General features: G+C 40.0%; 1 protein-coding gene across 4 annotated transcripts in view; it reads right to left on the reverse strand.

Moving 5' to 3' along the window:
- Positions 1–20,222, reverse strand: part of ntng1a (netrin g1a) — a 130,532-nt gene that overhangs the window by 103,696 nt on the left and 6,614 nt on the right. For all 4 annotated transcript variants that reach the window (XM_085467748.1, XM_085467750.1, XM_085467747.1 and 1 more), the window contains exon 2: positions 12,149–12,820. In XM_085467748.1, coding sequence (XP_085323874.1) covers positions 12,149–12,400 — 252 coding nt within the window. In that variant the 5' untranslated portion in view covers positions 12,401–12,820. The remainder of the gene's footprint in view (positions 1–12,148; positions 12,821–20,222) is intronic.

The raw sequence follows: 20,222 nt of genomic DNA on the forward strand, positions 1-20,222 counted from the left end.
AGAGCCTTCAATGTGACAACAATGTGTGTCCCAGAGTAACAGTTAATGGCTGGCACCTCTAACTGAATCATTTCATTTAGAGCCTCTGATGTGCAGACAGAGGGGATGTAAAATGCATTTCCATGCCAGCCACTCAATCGCTCACTATCCTTGTGAACATAATGAACAGATTACCGTTTGCACCCTTGTCACATCATGCCTCTGTGACAAGTGTCTGACACCTTGAGGGAGATGCTTTGAATGCATGTCCTCGCAATGCAGATGGCAAGGCCTGAAAAAAAAAAAAGTCAGGAAACTAGTTTGGTAGCCACAGGAAATAAAACAACTTGCTAATTAGAGGAGCAATGGACTGAGGCAGACGGTATTGCCTGAGTTTGAGATGGCTTGGGAGATGGATAGGGTGAAATACCAAGTGTCTATATCCCAGCACCCTTAGGCCAAAGTCCTAGAGACAGCGCAAGTCTACACCCAATTTACCACTTGCTCTCTCTGTCCTGACTCGGGTTAATAAAATGCTAACCATCTCAATATCCGTGACGACATTTTGCTAACTACGTCCCCTCTAGTTAAATTCAGCCTCTCTTGTCCTTTTCTCTCCCACAGAAATATACTCCTGCCTGGGCTTAATCAGGAGGATTGCTTATTAAGGAAAAGCTCTCGGGTACTTCCTAAATTGGGGAGAGAACAGTCTCGCCAGTGCCATAACTGCAGATTTATGTCAGAATTAGGTGTAAATAGCTGCACTGGTTATTCCCCTTCTTTAATTAAGCAAGCACATTTTCCAGGTCTTTGTCTTGTGCGCTGACCACTCCAGTTCCCTCTGCGGGGCAGATGCTAGCTTACAAAGCAACTCGGTCATGTGTAGGAGAGTGCACAGACAAGCCATTATAATGTGCTCCCAAAAGTTCAAATGGCTAAAAACTCCATGACAGCTCATATAGTTTCTTTTTTGGTATTTTTTTTATCATTCTTATATATGTGCTTTTATGGGTCTGATAAGAGAGTTCATAGCCCAGTCGTCACTTCATGTTTCTTACTTTGTTCTCTGTCGTGGTTTCGAACTAGTACTCCAGCCTGATTGAAACTACCAACGGGTAGTTATCCAAAATGATACATGGCGGTAACTGTCAAATTACTTTTCGGAGTCAGATCAAGCTGAGTGCACAAGAAAATAAGGTGAGTGGAATAACACTTTAAAAGACTGCCGACTCTGTACTTTGAAAACAATTCCATCCATTGCTGCTCATCTCTCTGAGTTCTATCTTTATGCTCCACTCTTAATATATGTTCCAACAACCTTTACACTTTCTCTTAGCTGCGACTGTGCTCACATCTGCCAGGGAGAAATATAACTGAGACGAGCACTGGAAAAATGCTCTTATGCAGTTCATGAGGGGGTACTCATCGTTCAGATTCCGCATTCAATTTCCATCACTGATAGTGTTGCTATTGATCTAGAGTTTGCCCTGTGCTCAGTGCGGGCCAGACATAACAGATTTTATGGTTTGGGATCTGTCACTCAATGTAATCCAGGGGTCTTTTTCAAAGCCTGTCCAGGGTGAAGTGCACCGACTCACATTTCCCTCGAACAAGGAGAATGACACTGTTGGCCTAAAAGCTGTCTGAGAAGAGAGAAGTGTTTCATAGGGCGAGTCTAAACAAGCAAGTAGAACTTTGAAAGTGCATAAAATATATCCCCCTTCTTTTTTCTGAGTTAAACAATAACGAATTCTCTTTAATGCATTTTGACTAGATGATGTTATATCAGCCCCTTGTGTTAGCAGATGACTCGGCTTCAATATGCTTTACAACTCCTTATTGCATGTGTTTATACTACAGCTACACTTTGCATGGTTTCTATCCCCATCCATCCATCCATCCATCCATCCATCCATCCATCCATCCATCCATCCATCCATTTCCTTCTTGTATCATAAGGAAATTATTGAGAGTTAAGTTTTCAGAATGAATGAGTGACCTGTATTATTTCAGATGTGCATCTCTTATATTACATTTCCATTAAAATAAACCGTGACACCAAATACAGGACATTGCACCTCAATTTCATTTTTGTGTTAACACAGCGAGAAAACGTTAATCCCCATCTTTTCACCAGTCATTAGTCCAATTAAGAATGAAACAGTGTGGTTTACTAAGGTGTGGTGACAGTATGCCCTCCATCAACTCCATCCACCTCCAAATGACTCTGAGACATGTCCTAATACACAGTAGTGCATTATAGAAAAGACATTACAAGCCAATAAAGGTTAAATAAACACCTACATAACTGAGGATATAACTTTTAGATTGTGCAACTAAACTACAATCAGTGTTGCTATGATGATGCTAATGGTGTTAGTGCAATGGTAGCATAGGAATTTGGCTGAGGGACAAAATTATGTTGCATATAGGTGGAAATTAATCATTTCTGACATGTTGCAGACATGTTGTGCTGCTTTTTTAAAACACATATCACTTTGCATTAGTATAGTATACAGCAGCATACATCCCAAAATAGATAGAAAAGCCTTCTGAAATAGTACAATGTGAACTGCAGTTCAAAATTTAGCAAAGTGTGTCTGTACGTACAGACACAAATAGAAGCAAAGTGGCACACACACATACACTAGTCACACAACACAAGGTATTCATTGTGCTGATAAGGGATGGGAGGCCCTGCTGCTTTGAAATGCTGAGTAGAGGAGGGAGAGCGTCTGCCACAACTGTAGGAAGATCTGACCCCCCACGACGGGTAAAAATGAGGGATGGGATCACTGGGACTGCTCTATTCAGAACACACCCCCTTATCTGCTGCAATTAACATTAAAACCCCCCCCGAACACAGCTAAATGAAAACATGAGTGCCTCAAAATATGAATGCTACCATATGCCATGCTCGGGGCTCTGTAAACTTCTCTCTATCGGCCTGTGCTCGTGAATGCCATTTGTTATTCAGTTCCCAAAGAGGGAAGGGGGATATTTAGAAAATCAGTGTTCAACCAAGTGAGCTCCGAGGGGAAAGCCACACTAGAGGGTCAAAGAGTCATTTAAAGTCAACGGATCTCTGCAGAAGCCAACCACTGTATCTCCATATATATTCTCCAACCCCTCGCGCACAAAGGAGGAGGAAGAACAGGGACGGCTATAGGACAGGAGGGGGTGTGTGGGTGTTCCAGACCATAATTTTCCTCAACTGATGAACTGTGAAATGCAACAAAAGCCCCCATTACCACAAGAGGGATTTTGAGTCCATGGAGCTATAGGAGAGAAAAGAGGGTTAAAAAAAATGCCTTTGTTAAATAAAATACACGGAGAAAGAAAAGAAAAACGTTCCCGTGTAGCAGAAATCAGACTGTGAGGGCCAACATGGTTGGTATATATTATTTGTGAGGTCTCCGGTCCCTAGAGTATGGTGACCACTTAACTGTGAGAAAACGTGATATTTCTGGGTGACTTGTAGTCAATAGCAAGAACTTTTAAAGATATTCAGAGGCTAAATCTGAGCTATGAGAGATCATCCCTTCCTTGACTTATATTCAATAGCAATTTTCTCGGAATATATCATTTCAGTATCTGGAAACCAAAGCTGAACGAGAGGGAAATATAATGTTTTTGCTTCCCGGGATGAAACGTTAGCCCTTTTCCTATTGACTTTGTTTTATACATGTAAGAGAATATGTTCTGATTTGCTCTTTCACAGTCCAACATGTGAGTTCACATTTAAACACAATAACGATCCTTCAGCTTCTCCGAGGTTCCTCGCCATAGTTTATGGTGAAGGAGGAAATGTTCTGCTTCAAATTTAAAATAAAAAAATCTACAGAAAACCCTGTGGGAGGCTGGAGCCGAGGGGGCCACCCGTCATCCTGTGATGGCAGTGTAAATGGTGAAGCAACACCGAACGCCTTGATGGAGCCCAGATTTACAAGTCATACACTCACACAGCACAACATCACAGAGCAACACCTGATGTTTTCTGCATACCAACTTTTCGCTAACTTCACTTTGCCAAACTTTTTTCCCCCCTCTCTGGGAGTAGACATTTCCTCCTCTTCACACTTTCAAAAAGTCCTCCCATTTCATTCATGTACAACCAAAAGAAACAAAAACAAAAATAAACAATGACACATTGTAATGATAGGAGGTGGTGTAATATGCCATTGCTCACATTGATCACTAAACCACACCCCCTCAAGTGTTGCTACATCTGCAAAGTTTTCCATTTTCCCATGACACATGCTCAGTTTGTAATAATATTTGCAGCTCTGCTACTTAAAATTCTTGGTAAACAAAACAAAGTCTTTCATTTATTGCGGGTGGCCGTTGTTATGCCTGCTGAAAGTAAAAATATTTTCCGCATACCATGAGGTGGTTTACAACGCAGTATCCAGCGGACTCATTAAAAGGAAAAAAAAATCATTATTTTCTGTCACATGAATTATTCTGCAGTAGTAGACGCTCATAGTAAACATCGCAAAAGTTTTTGAGTAATGGGTGCGTGTACGTGCAATCCAAACGCTCTGGCTTCTGTTTGCTCTAAATACTCAGTTTCAAATAGCTTTTCTTTTATACTCTTGGCTTTGATGATGTCAACAAGAGCAGATCTCCCTATTATGGTCATGTCATGCTCACAGCTCTGGCTGTGAGCTCAGGAGCCTTGCCCACCTGCTGTCCCCACCTTCTGTTCGTTAGAGGCAGCCAATCAGAAAAATGTGGGCTTAGAGGGAGGAGGAAGAAGCTTATTTTAGATGGAGGATGAACTGAGCAGCTGCACTGAGGGCCAGGATTATTTTCAAGTGTGAATCATGCAAAGCTCCTCTAGCAGAGCTCCAGATCAAAAATATGTTAGTAGAAATGAGGATAATAGGTCCCATTTAATATTTCCAAGTGAATGACTGTGAAACAATTTGAGAGTCTGATCAAAGACTGTATCCATAATCAAACCTGGTGCACCTTCCATTGTGTTTTAGTGTCTGCTAGAAAGTACATGAAAATATTCACAATGAAAGAATATATAATAACTATAATAACTTAAAACTAGGTTTGAAAACTCCAAAGATGTTTTTCCATAGCAACTCTGAATTTCTGCTATCAACAGTATCTCCCATTTCAAACATGTCAACTCAGTTTGCAGAACGGCTGGAAATGCACCTCTTCAGGGAATTACAGCATAATAAAATCAACGCTAATCCAATTGATTTGGAAATATTACAGAAGGTACTGTTTGTGTTGTATGTGCGGTTTCACTTGGCAACAAACTCAAACAAATGCATAGCACAACAAAGTAAGTGAATTTAGGCTCTGTATCCAGTGTGAATACAAGGTTCGCACTGCGGTTAACTGGTTACATCAGAAAATTAGCTGTTCTTATTCTTTTGCTAGCCTGCTGTTTCCTGACTCTAGTAATTGCTACTTACATGAGAGGAAACACACTTTGCTGTTGTGTCTTTGTGTCTGGATCCTTGATCATAGCACAAAGATGATGTGGCAACCATACACTCAAAACTCCATGAATTCATATCAGAAACTGAAATTTAAAACAAAAGTACTGCTATACAAGGCTGAGCCACAACATGCCCATAACAGGAAGTGGGATGTTCTGCCAACACCTGTTTAATGGACTTCTCTTGAGCCTGGTCTGGGCTGGCTGACAAGCCCATGTTCATATTGGTGCTCGAAGGCTCGGGAGAAGGAGCGCTTGGAAATAAGAAAATGATAAAAATTCAGCCGGTGCCCGACGCTCATGCAAAGTTTATAGCACAGGATGTGTCGGACAGAATATGATGAGATCCTCCCCTCACTGCGGTATCTGTAACCTTCACACTGGTCAGCTACAGTGTGGGTGTCTAACAGTTATCTGCTGTCTTAGACAATATTAGATCTATTCTCGCTGTGCCGGCAGTTGAATTCATCAAGCTACAAAATTAAAGATTGAAAGGTTCATATTTGGAGAACACGGGGGAAAAGTGTGCAGGCTGTAGGTTTCAACTCATTAAATATGAATGTTAACACTACATGACTGACATTATAGAAACCCATCTGTTAGTCTGTATAATAACTAAACAGTTCTGTTTACTTAATATCACCCTTTGTAAATAAGGAAGCAGCCAAAAGCAGCTTCTTCATTAGTAAATCCAATTTGTATTTTTCATTATTTATTTATTTATTTTTTAATTATTGTTGCCAGAGAGTCTGGACCGTGCAGCGATTTTGCACTCTGGTCACAGTGGCGGCTCAAATCCTTAAAAAAGGAAAACAAAATAATTTTCTCACAAAAATAAAATACAGTAAAATTTAAAATTTCCTGATTTCTCTGCATAATTGGAGAAATTAGCAATTTTGTCTTTTTCTATGCTCAGACAATGTGAAATCACACAAAGCAGAGATGCTGACAGTCCAAAAGCTTTAAGAAGGGAACAAAAAGTAGGGAACTAAACAAACAAATGTATTTAACACAGTAGTAGCTTGATGGTTTGTTTGAGTTATTCTGGGTTTGACAGTTTCAATATACAATGTATGAAATTATATATTCAAATAAATATGTGTTTTGTTAAACACATGTCTGCCAAAGAGTAATCAAGCTGTGTCATTAAAGTTACAGTGTTAAACAGTAGCCCGGTGTTGTTAAAATCAGTGTGCATGACATTATGTTGCTGATAGAATAATTCAGTTTTTTTTAAATAATGAATGAGTGTAAAATATTTTTATAGTAACTTTTGGAAGCCTGGCCCACTTGTTATGGAGGATATATCGAGTACATACTTACATACATAAGTATTACTTTACCTACTGATTATATAGAGAATTTCATCTATTTTTTTAGTTGCAGATAAAACAAAAAACTAAATTGAAAAAATATCGAATCTGGCGATTTTCAGTTTACAATGCATCAGTTCATCATATTTCATTAAAGCAATAAATCTAAGCATCAAAATTGATGCAAATGGACTAATTAAAGCACAGTGTATTTAGCAGGCATGTCTGTGGGAATGTGGCTTCAGCTTGTAGCTTGTTGAAACAATAAAGTAAATTTTATGGCTCTTATGTGATGAAAACCGCTCTGCCCATAAAGGAGAGTGTTTGAAGTGTGTCACGTTAAGAAAAAAAATGAATACGCACTATACTGAGTACAACCTTCGCCTCAACTTGTTTGCTGAGGGTTGATTAGGCTAATTAAATCACAGAAAAGAGACAGAATTCCCGTGAGCGCAGATTAAAATCAGCTGTGAAAAATTCTGCTTAAACATCGCCTGCTGGGTAATTATACAAAAAAAATAACTCTTTGTTTGCCACTCCAGATAGCTATCAGTAATCAAACAATGAAACAAAAAGCTATGCTGAAAGAATCTGTGGATTATCCACAGATTTTTTTTTACTCCTATTAGCTTGTTTTGGCAAAAAATTCAAAAAATGCAATAAATGTTTGCCCCTGTTTGGCAAAGATGAAAGACAATACATAAAGTGGATCACACTGATTTAGTCCTCCAGTGTTAAACAGTTCTACTGAATAGAAAATGTTTTTTTATTGGTGTTTAATTGTAACAATGTTCCTGATATCTGACCTTTTTTATACCAATCAGTGCATCTGAAATTCCATCTTTGTGCTTGTTTTTGCAATCTCACCTCACAAAAAAATCCAATATAAACTGTTTATGAGACAGACACAGACAACACTGTAGCCCTGTGAAAAAGCAGCTGTCTCTTTTCTCTCGATATCATCCTCCTCTAACCCTTGCATTGAGCGTTGCAGTATGAAATGAGACATATTGCTGCTGACAGCGCACTCGTTTTCTCAAGGAAATGTCAACATGGAGCCCGTTGGCGGAGTGGGATGGTTGAGGCATGGGAGAGTTAAAACGCTTTGGCTGTCTCAAACCTTTAATCGGGATCAGCTTAGGAAGAGGGGAGATTTGTATACCTCTGAGTAAATCTATGGGGGCTCACAACAACCTTGCCTCCCATTCACTGGTTAACACATCTAGAAAACCTCATCTAAAAGGACGACCAAGATGCAACATCGAATAGCAGGTTATAATGGGAAAAAAAGAGTCGTTGTTACAGAAAAATGAAAGCCTTCCTAGTACTGGCTATAAGCACAAACAAATACTCCTAAGCAGGTTTTGTTCAAGATAACAAATCAATAAGTATAAAAGCACCAACTACTGACCAATCAATACTCTTGGAAATTGGCAGCGCCATTTGTAGAAGATGTTGCAACGCTCGGTGTTCGGATCATGAGGGTCTCTTAGGAGGGCAAGAGTGTTCAGAGAAGGTCTAAATCCTCTGGCTTTCCCTGATGAGCATCAATAAGAGAGCTATAGATTCTCAGCAGAGGGAATTGCCTTTTCATTGTTCTGTAGGTCTTTGTATAGCAATATAATCCTACAACAGAGACTGATTAAAGTACTAGTAAAGTCTTGTATTTTATGTCCTTGAGAGTAAGCCTACTAACCGGGTTGAATTATGTGTTTATATATGCTCTTTTTTTTACTGGGATTTAAACATGTACACAATAAGTCAAACTTTGATTAAAAAAAATAAATATATATCTTGCATATTTGCAGCTTAAGGAGGAAAAAATAAAATACGACATGCTATGAAAAGCTTGATATGGGTATGTTTGCAGGCTTAGAAATGGCAATGGTTAACAAAGTTCACATTTTAAAGCCTATATCAGTTTCTAATGAATTATCCAAATTAGTTACAACGCCATGTGTGGTATACTGTCCTCTGACACAGCATTACAGTCCTTTGATTGAGGCTGAAATGGGGTAAAAAGGCACACACTGCACCACCTCCTAACAATCCCCATAGCTTCCTCATTTAGATGTGATTGGCTATGAAATGTACTGGCCTGCAGGACTCAGGTTTCAGCATTCATCAGCACTTCCTGGTTGTAAATTGATGGGACCGAGAGAAGCATCCAGTACTTGCACGGGAATGCAGAAGGACATCAATGCATGCAAGAGCATGGTTTCCAAACACAGTTTAATTTATATATCCACACCTACTGAGTAGACTCATTTATGTTTAATGCCACGTGCATCAAAGAAGAACAAAACTGTGCGTTACGCTGAACGATCATTTTATAGCCCAAAAAGCTCTGCGGCGAGGTAAATGAAACGCTGATAATTCCCTTGAGTGCTCTTGACTGTGATGCGGCGGCTAGACATAGAGGAAACGCAGCTACTTCTCGGTTTAATCAACCTGTACTGGGAAACAAAGACGTGTCTAAATGCAACATAATTACTTCCATTGGTTTTATAAATATGCAGCTTTTTTATGTTTTTAAGGTTTTCCAAATACACAATCATCAAATTTAATTGTTTTGCACAAGAACTGGCTTTTTTGGAGATTGCACATTAATTTTGTATGAGCTCAAAGATGCCCTCGTGAACGCTGCACAAACCCGACCATCAGGCTGAGGCTGTGGGAGCCGTCCAGGCTTTTAAAGGCCAGTCTGAGTCTAACTGGAGGGGACCGTGAAAACTCATATGATGGCAGATTCATGTGCCGGAGTTCAGTGAATGCCAGCTTATTGCTAAGGAAAAGGTCACTGGGCTAGAAGGAGAATTAAAAAGTCTTTACTGGGGAGGGTGGTGTGTGTGATGTTGTCTTCCCTTATCTGTGACCCTGGGATGAAGGCCGCAACCCGAGATAACCACGCTCATATAAGCAGCACGCCCTCAAGCTACTGCATCTCTTTCCGTCTCGGTCTCCTCTCGTCAGGCTTCGGTGTCTGTTACCTTCAGCACTCCAGGAAGCAGACACAACGCTTTAAAATACACCCGCCTCTACGAGCGCAAAATCAATTACCAGAGAGATGGAATTCTCCGATAATGCAGCATAATGATAATTGCCCTGGATCTGCCGTGATTTGACTTATGATACAAACCACTATTGGCATTGTAGCAGCGTATTGGCAGCCAGAGTAGCTGAAATATCAATGATAATTGTTCCAATGTTGATTCGGAGCCACGTTACTGCCTGGGGTAAACATAAACCAATTGCACAGAATTGGACTCCATGGTAAGCAGCAGGGGTCATATTTCATTGATGTTTGTGTGATTTGCGATCAGCACAGTGCAGCAAGAGAGAGGAAATGGTTATGTGGGAGCTAACCGCTGCCTGTTTAATTGAAGCACTCCTATCACATCGACTGCCGGAGACACGAGGGCGACAGCGCGGCACAAACTCGCGCTAATTCAATAAGCAATAATCACACTGTTGTTAAGAGGCTGGCATTAATAATCACAAACTCCCTCTCAGTGAGTCTAGAAATAGAACATAGATCAAAAACGGATGGCTGCTCGTCCAGGATTCAGCCAGTTTATCCACAGCATAGCCGCGGCAGGCCGCACAGATACTACGACGCGCTTCAGACTCAGATGTGGATCGCTCGGAGGTCAGGGAGTCACCCGGAGGGGAAAGAAAAGCAGAGGGTGGCTGCATTTTGACAATGACCTCGCAGATATGGAATCCCATGCCCTCTAACTCACTTTTCCTTCAACCAACCTTGGAGTCAGCCAATCACAGGAGTCAGCATTTTTCAAAAGTGCCTCAGAGATGTCGGGCTGAATAATGTGTCCTATGAATAAAACACATTAGCTACAAAACATGCTGAATTATTCACATTTCAGAGCCTCCTTGCCTCCCTACACTCGAGATATTAGTTCTTCAGTCATCATATGCTTCGCACACGGTCCTCGGAGTCTCTGTCTCCCTCACGTTCACTCCTTCTCACTTCTCCGTTGATCATTCTCACTGCCTTTGTCATCTGTGTTTTGTTAATCCCTCTCTGTTTCTCTGTCTCTCCCCTCAGCTGACATTCTGCTGATGGCGAGTGTCTATTTATACTCCCAAAGTTACTACTTTTCCTGGAACATCTCACTATTTATGTAAAGAGCTCTTGAAGCCGTTGAGGAGTACATTTGTTCTGAGAGAATCTTTGATGATTTGGTAACACACGGTGGCCCAAAATGGATTCATCATTCAGCGCTAATCTGAGGCGACCAGCTGTGAGCTTCAGAGCTAAAAGGACCTGAATTAAGGAGGAGGGTGTTTTGCTAATTAAATACTTGACCTAATATGCATCTTTTGCTCATTTCACTTTCAGCTCCATCAGGAATTTGTAATTTTCATGATTGCGATATAATTTGCAGAATCAACACCATCGCTGACACTTGAAAGGGTAAACCAATCAACCAGTCGCTGCTTTGAATTTTGCTTTTTTAAATCAGTCTGATCCCGCAAAACATCCCCATCATTTGCTGGGTAGTTCCTTGTTGAATTTGTTGTGATATTAAATGCTCGTTGGATAATTTTCTAAAATGTGTTTAATTATTTTATTTATTCCAACTCCACTTTAAAGTGTTTTTTGATCATAAAACTGAAAATAAATACAGTAAGAAATCCTGCTGATGCGTACAGTTTGGCCCTGCAGGTCACAGCATTAAAATGTTTATATATGAGAAAACATTTTCCTCACAGAAGAACATCTAACATCTTTTTTCAGAGCTTCCCAAAAAAATAACAAAAGAATAATAAGGAATGCTGTGTGACTGATTAATATGTCTGAACACTGCATGGGTAAAAACATTGTGCATATACCATCATGCACCACACTGTTATATTTTTAGTCCACCTGTGCACTATTTCACCCACCCAGAAACTGTTTGAATTTTTAAGCCACTCACTCATCCACAAACATGGGTGCAACAGCAAAGCTGTGCTGGGACGTCTCTTTACTCTGAAAGCAGAACGACTGAGGAAGCTGTATTTCTATATGAGGCTTTTGTGTGTGCAGAGAAAGAGGTGAGCGCTTGTGTTTTCATTGAAAAGTCACATTATACTGTGTTTTCTGCCTTGTCAACAGCACATCAGACAGTGTTTGCAGTGCACACCAAGAAGCAGCTCTCTAAACAGCAGAACATGACGTCAATGGGCACAAGCCTCTATTTCTTCAGCCACAGTAAGGTATCTGAGTCACACAGGCTTTTGAAAGTGTCTGTCATGGCTGTGGGGTTGAACAAGCCGAGAAGCAACTTGATACACAGGAACAGATAAGAAAGACGCCTTAGGTTGTCTTTTTTTCCCCTACTAGGTGTACAACTTAAAAAAAAAAAGTTTCACTTTTCAGCGTACTCACCAGGGCACAGTACGTCTCTGGAGGGTCTCCACAAGTGATGTTGGGAGGATCTAGAGTCACCTTTAGGTACTGGGTCATATCTGCTGCCTCGGGTTGGCAGGCCATGTAGTCCCAGGTTAAGCCTTCATCTGAATAAACCTGGGACTTGCACACATCGTAATGTCCCCATGCTGCAGCAGGGTAGTGCTGCATGGCTGCCTGGCAAACACCAGTCCACAGTGCCTGCAGCGTCAGCGCAAAGTGGAAACGCATGACTGGCCCTTTCTCAGCTCCTTGTTAAGGAGCCGTATCTCCTTCTGAAGGGTGTACAAACAAGGGATCGCTCTTCGACTTCCACTTACTAAACTTCACTCAAGAAGAGTGAGGAGGCATGCCAAACTCCCTTTCGGTGGAGCACGGGTTGCTTTACGAGTGTTTTTCAGTACAATTTCTGTCTCTTTCAGGTTTTCGAGGGGCGGTGGATGATTTGAGGGATGGTGAGGCTACCAGCCCATTGAGAAGATAAGACAGGACCGAGGGAGGGAGGAGGATGGTGGAGGAGAGAAGGAAGAGGAAGAGGGGGGAGGCAAGACGGAGATAGCCCTCTGACACGCTGATAGGAAGATGAGTGACGGGTCTCCTCAGCTTGCCTGGCTGTCAATCATGGTACTCGTCCTGCGTGACGATCTGGCACTGCAGAGAAACAGGAGAAGGAGAAGAAGAGGCGGGGTGAATATATATTTGACAGTGAGAGAACATTAGCTGGGGCCACGTCATGAGTAAAAGGTGTACGTGTGAAAAGAAAGTTGGATGGGTGCGAGAAAAAGGTGCCGTGCTGGTGTTGGTTGTCGATCAAAACACAGAAAATCAGTAAGCGAGGCCACCGGGGTAAACTGGATCCTGCTGCTTTCACGCCAAACCCTCATCACACTCAGCGGTATTAAGCCTACAGTGTTACAGCTTTCCCACAACCACACTCACCTTACACCTCAGTCAACTCAAACACCATACAATGCATGGGAAAAAAGGACAAATAGCATGCAGAACATAACAAAATTTCATGTGTTGTTCATTCATGGAAACCATTCACCTCAGTGCTGCTTTAATCATAAATACTGGACAGTACTCTAAATGGCTGCTTAATGGTTTAAGCTAAATGCAAATTTCAGCTTCTCTTTTTGGTTAGCGCCACTTTGTATCAGTGCTTTATGGGATAATACAGCAAAAAATCAAGTTACAGCAGGGAAAATGTGCAAAAACCTCACATCTATAAAACACAGACATGCGTGTGCACTTTTGTATTGGTGCATATACATGTGCAAACACACCAAAGTTCATATGAAAACAAAAATACCAATAAGTACCAATCGGTTCAGTGTATTGATGCTAAATTTGATCTTACAGATAAAACATTTTGTCCGAGGTATCAAGGACTTGTACTGTGTCAGCTGCACAGGGGGATGGAAAAAATTATATTGTACAGTTGAAATCAATTGTGTAGTGAAAAACCCTGAAGTAGTTCAAAAATAAAAGTTGGCAACATCGGGAGTATTATGATACTTTAACAGCTATCATGAGCACTGGAGTCGATGATCCAACAGGGAGTCATGGGAGGCTTTTATGTCCGTGTTGTCATTAATAATATATAAATATTGTTTTTTTCCAGTTCAAGTTTAATTTCTTGATTAAATGTACTCAAACAGAGATTGATTGATTTTTTTTTTCACTTGCAGGCAATGGTAAGACACATTTTGACTCCCTGATAAAGCTGATGTAACATTTGTAGAAACTGTGAAGGGTGTGAAGGACACAGAGAATAAAGAGGTAATATTATTTATTATCTACCTGATTAATGAAAATCCATTAAAGAAAAAACAAAGAGCCCCATCAAATGCTCCATTAAATGCTCCACTATCTTCACCTGGGAGAGCTCTCCTAGTTGTTACAATCGAGCATAGCATCCGGGGGTCCATAAAAAGCTAGCTCGTCCGGCCCACCATCCATCACTATTCAAAGGTTAGTGTAATGTGTGAAGTACGTGGGAACATTTTCTTGACAATAGCTGGCTGCACTGCACAAACGAATGAGAATTAAAAATCCACTGAAAAAAGGTAAAAGTGACCTTGACCTTGAGCACAATTTGGATGAAGACCCATTGTGTGTAACTTTGATTAAATTCTGATTGGAGCAGCAATTCTTTCAAATTATGGAGAGATGGGCAGACGACAGACATCTCACCACCCTGTAAGCTCATCTGACTGATGCAGCAGAGTTAGAGGTAAAACGGTACGCTTTCTAGCTAGTGCTAAGTCTAAGTATACTACTGTATATGTAAGAATTCTGGGTAATTTGTACGCAGAACATTGCACTCTCTGTTACTACGTTTTTTGTTTGTGGAAGTTTGTTAGCAGATATACCAACTTGTGACCGATCATTAGAAGCCACCGCAATACAAAAACACTATAGGAAGTTAAAATGTTCTCAGTAAAGGTGCAGCCCCTGTGTGTGTGATCCAATAATTCCAAACATCCTATGGCAAGAATAAAGAGACAAAACTGTTTTCAACATTACAGGTTAGTAATTAATGATGACTGGATAATGAGTCATGGAGCTCCAAAATACTGTATTCATGACATATCACACTTAATCAAGACAACATCCTCAGCCAGGTAGTAGAGGCTTTGACCCAGAAACAGGGTTGCTAAATCTTTATGTAACAAGTGCACAGATGAAAAGATGAGATGAAGAGATACTCATGAGATTTGTGAGAATGAATCAAAGCAGTGAAATCAAGACAATGAGCGGAAAGACAGTGAAATACTCATGTGTACTCCAAATTCCTTTCTATGGGTTTGTCTATGCAACCAGAATATTACAAATAAATGTAACAGTTATCTGATCCATACTGATATAAACCAAGTGATTAAAGCTGCCTTAAATGAAGGACGGAGTGAACCGTACTCCACAAAAATGAAGTGGCCACTTTTGAGATTGTCCCACATTTCAGCATTAATAGTTCATGACTGTTCACAAGTTTTAAAGGAGTCTCGCAGATGGTGGATTGTCCATTGCAGGAGCCACAGTCCTATATCACATACAGTGATTTACTTCATAGCGTCTATAGGATCCATTTATAACTGCCAACCATTGTGGGCTATGGCCTCGTTTTTTCTTCTGTCTTCAGCCTTCTCTTATTTATTTTTTTCCACATACGCTTTTTATTCCAGTTTTTGTGAATTTAGGTTTCTTTTTTACTTATTTAAAACATCTTTGAAGTAAAGATGTCTCCGACCCACATTTATCTTTATATTTCAAAAAGCAAGCCAGATGACCAAGGTCGTAGGTTATGTGAACATTTCCTGCTTCCTGCCTTCAAGCAGCAGCCCAACTGAGAGTGATTGATGGAGAGCAGACTTGGAGACTGAAGGCTCCTTCTCTGGTCTCTGTTGTGCTGCTTTTTTGCAGTATGTGTGCAGCAACAAAACACAGTTTTTAGTCATGCCTGATCACTTTCACCTAACAGACACTAAATTAGGTCTAAGCGATCTCTGATGTTCACTGATGGTGTAGTATTGTTTTAATTGCTAACTTTAATTGCAATTAATTGCAATTAACACAGCCATGTTTAATAAACCCTAAGGGCAATACTATGGGTAAAATTGGATCATGTTATCATACTACAGACACACACACACACACACACATATAGATACACATATATATTTATTTATTTATTTAAGGAGAAGTTGAATAAAAACTTAAGCTCAGAATTATCAAAATGTGCTAAGAAGCAGCTGAGCACAAGCTGTGACAGGATTATAAAAGGAAGTGTAGTGTGAGAGTGTGAGAAAGTCAGTATGTGGAAAGAAATAATACACTTCTATAGAAGCTGAAGTCACATTTAATGGTCTACCTGAAGCCTAAAGATGTGTTCAAATGAGTAGATGAGCATAAGCATAATAGAGACGGAGATGAATGCCCAGATGAAGGGAGTCCACTAAGGACAATGTAAAGACATATTTAGTTCTATTTCACATGCAAATGTAGCAATAAGGCTATTTTTATTTGCCTCTTAAAATGTAAATTGGACGCATTGTACCAAAGTAGGGTAGATATGTGATGCTTCTGTGTTTCACACTGTGGCATTTGGAGTCATTTCAATCCGACTGAATGTAAATCATAATTTTTAGAAACAGTCAAGGTCAGGGGCAAAGACTCAGTAGCATATAAATACACTGTGCAAAGCAGCAGAGGCACAAAGTAGGAAAACATCCATTAATAATGTTGGAAGCCAGATGATATAAGCAGAAATGCAAGGTACCTAAAAACAGGGCAAGATAAGATGAAAAAAATAACTCCAATTGATCACTAAAGCACATATCCGGAGCTTTAGCATTCATTCTAAAAAAAAAAAAAAAATCCATTCAAGAATCCAAGAATTAGTGGAAAGAATTTAATTTTGCAGGTAAAATAAGCGAGAAATACAATGTGAAATATAGAGTAAAGTATTGCAGGTCAGTGGGCAGAGGAGGGAGGAAGAGATTTGGGGGCAGGGGGGGGGGCAGAACTGAAGCACCTTAAATGTAAAATGTAAGAATGTCAATGGGGGAGATGTCAGCAGGTGAGGAAGCAGCCAATTATCCAGACGAACTCTTGGCACAGAGCTCCCTGTTCCCATTAAGAGACATAATATTACCGTGTTAAGAAGGAGACTAAAGAGATGGCTGGAAAGTGTCCGTGTGTGTAATAGCGTGTGTGTAATAGCGTGTGTGTAATAGCGTGTGTGTAATAGCGTGTGTGTAATAGCGTGTGCGCACACCTCACGTGCAACCTCTGGATAAAAAGTGGTTCGAGTCATGGGTAATGAGACAACAAGCACGGGCGAGGGCTTCGATAACAAGCAATAGAGATCACAAAAGCTGGGTCATTATTACTCCACTAGCCTGGACACAGCAGCCCCTTCCTCTCATTACTCCCTGCTTATAACCCTCTGTCGCTCCAAGCAGACGAGGTGAGAGCGAGAAAAGGAGAGCAGATGGAAGAAGTGTGGATGTGCATCTTAAGTGAGAAAATGGTTTATTTTAGGGCAGGCTGCTTCCTCCAACCATCGATCAAGGTCTAAGGACATCAGAGGAGGTGCGCTCGGAGGAAGCCTGAAAATTCTTCCACGTATAGGAATATATACTGCATCGTATGCACACGGCAAGTAACAGTGGGAGGTCGCTGAATATGAGAGAGGAGCGGACGTAGAAAAAAAAAGTATTATTTTAAAACTCTTTAAAAAATAGCTTTTCTCTTTCAACAGAACTGCATATTGCTCAATTGCCTAGTCATTCAGAAATATGGGATTTAACTACTTTTTAAAAATGTTATTACACTGATGTATTAAGTTGTAATGTACGTTAAAAAAACAATCAAGTCATTAGAAAAAGTTTAAATACGTCACAAGACCTGTCCCAGTTGATGAAAAAATATATTCAGTATGATAAAGAAAAGCCCCACAGCATTTCCTCTGTTAGACGTGGAAACACAAACAGATATGTTATAAATGAGGCTATAACTAATAAAAGTTTGGATCTCACATCTTTATCCTGTTAACAAATGTCTGAAACAATGATCATTTTTAAGGTTTTCAGTCATTAATCGTTACTTTTTATTTTCAGTCACAAAAAATACAGACATGGAAATATAAATTCCTATGATCTCATATTGGGAAGAAAGAGTTGCTTTAATTTTTTATTGATTTAATTATGATATTTCTAATTATTAGAGTATTATAAAACCTTTAAATGCAGCTTCATGGAAAAATGGTAAGAACTACAGCTCCATGTCTGTGGGTGCCCCTCAGGTTGCTATGGTATTTATGGGTATGCCTATTTTTATATTATTATCTTTGACATGTATTTTATGTCTATTCTGTGTCATAAAAACAAATATCATATTTTCTATTCAAAAATGTCAAGTGGATGCTGATGTTTACCAAAATAAGATAAAAAAATCTCCACAGTCTGCGATGGGAGTTTACAAACAAAAAATCAACTGAAAAGATAAAAAGGGAAAGATTACAACCAAAAAAATGGAATAACAGGCACTTCAGGTAAGTTTGGACAAGTACTGAAAATAAACCAGTGCACACTGGCTGTAGGGATACAAAGCTACCAACAGAGCACCTTCACACGCTGTAGATGTGCGACACCAAATATGTGCATCATGTTCTTTTCTAGGCTTGAGAGGCAATGCTGAATTCACAGAGTGAATTGGTTTTGGAGTTTTAAACATTTAAACAATCGCACTAATTAGCTTTACCTCCAGATCCTTGACTCTGGCATTGTTGTGACTGAAGGCAAATCGGATTTGTTTCTCAGATCAGGTCTTAAGGGCAGACTGCTGACTTTCGTATTTGCCAGTGATCGGATCAGATTTGCGTATCCAGACAGTACCAGAACCAATCCGCATGAGCTGCTGCGGTAACAACACAAGTGTCAGTAACTGCATTGCTCCACTTGTGACGCAGCTTTCTAAGAAGCCTTCCCTAACAAAGTAGCAGCATATAATTTGCTTTGGCATCTGTTATTCTCCATGTTGCTCTCTATAGCGCTCTGCAAGTGGCAGCATGAATTACACTCAAACTTACATTTCTCATAATTTTTTTTATTTTTTTCCACAATTCCTAAAATCAATCCAAATAAAATAAAATCTCGATATGGCGAGAAACAGATTTGGGCTGACAAGTCTGACAGTTACGTAGTTGCACATACTTGTATCGCACATTTCTTTTTTTCGTCTAGATTTGTGTCACATTATCATTTTAAACACATTATTAGCTGATCGGAATACAATTCTACGCAAACCCAAACTCCATCTACATCTCTCATTATTTCTTTCTGCTCTGGAAAACCTTTTTTTAGAATGTATTGTCCTTTCATCGTTCTGGTCATTAAGAGCATACATTTTTAAAACTTTAATCATAGGAAACCATATTTCCACGAGTGCTTTTGCTTTTTTAAAGTTAAGAAACCCTGCCACTGTAGCCTCGCACTTTTCATCAGTGTGAAAGAATTGATCAAATTCCAGCATCAACATAAATGGGTTAAACCGAGTTGAAATGAGCATAAAGAAACTTTCAAAAGGTAAAAATATAAACAGCACACACACACACACGCACGCACTGTGAAATATACTGAAGGCCAAACATCCTAGTAAAGCAGTGACAAATGGAGCACGTTTTGAATAGCAGTAAGCTTAAAAACATGAACATTAGATTGAGAAATTGAATTATTAAGATTTTTACACATACAGCCATACATTATTTTGCTTCTGCTCTGTTTTGTTAAGTTAAAATAACTGTTTCTTTGTTTCTTCAGCAGGGACGTTGTTTCGATATGACTGTATGTGCAAAAGACCTACTGTGTGGGTCGGAGTGGAGTTGCCATTTAGACTGAAGGTAGACTTTTTAGTGAACATGAGGGGTTTAGGGCAGACCGTGCAAAATAATAAGTCTCAAAAATCTTACATAAGGATTTAAAGAAGTTTTCATTTTCTGAAAAGCAGATTTGTACGGGAGAATGACGCAAAGACCCCAGTAGACTGGAGAGCACAAGTCTGGGAGCTGAACAGATCTTAATTTGCATGCTGAAGAAAAACCCTTTATGACTGTGCAGTTAGTCAAGAAGGTACTCCAGCATGTGTGTGCACAGGTTGCAGTGTCAACAATCAAGAGAAGACTTCTTGCAGATGCTCAGAGGACCTGCTGCAAGATGCAAAACCACGGTAAGCCTCAAAAGCAGAAAGGCCACCTGCAGCTCACATAAACATCCAAAAAGAAAGTTTTGGAGCACAAGCGTATGAAATGAGGGAGCAAGTTTTGTCTAAACGTAGAAAGAAGAAAGACAGGAAAACTAAAAAAATAAGCAGCTCCACCCAGAGCATCAAACATGGAAGTTGCAGCTATTTTGTCTTAAAATGCTTCCGGTGGAACTGATTGTTTCACACATGACACGATGCAGAGGTGCACAAATTCAACTGATGGGTTAAACCTAACTGGAAAATTTGTCATCATCCAGCAAGACTGTTTTCCTAAACAACCAAAGAACAT

Source organism: Copadichromis virginalis, linkage group LG9, assembly GCF_057382275.1.
Source record: "Copadichromis virginalis isolate Kocher_CV1m ecotype Utaka linkage group LG9, C_Virginalis_male_GT1.1, whole genome shotgun sequence".
NCBI lineage: Eukaryota > Metazoa > Chordata > Actinopteri > Cichliformes > Cichlidae > Copadichromis > Copadichromis virginalis.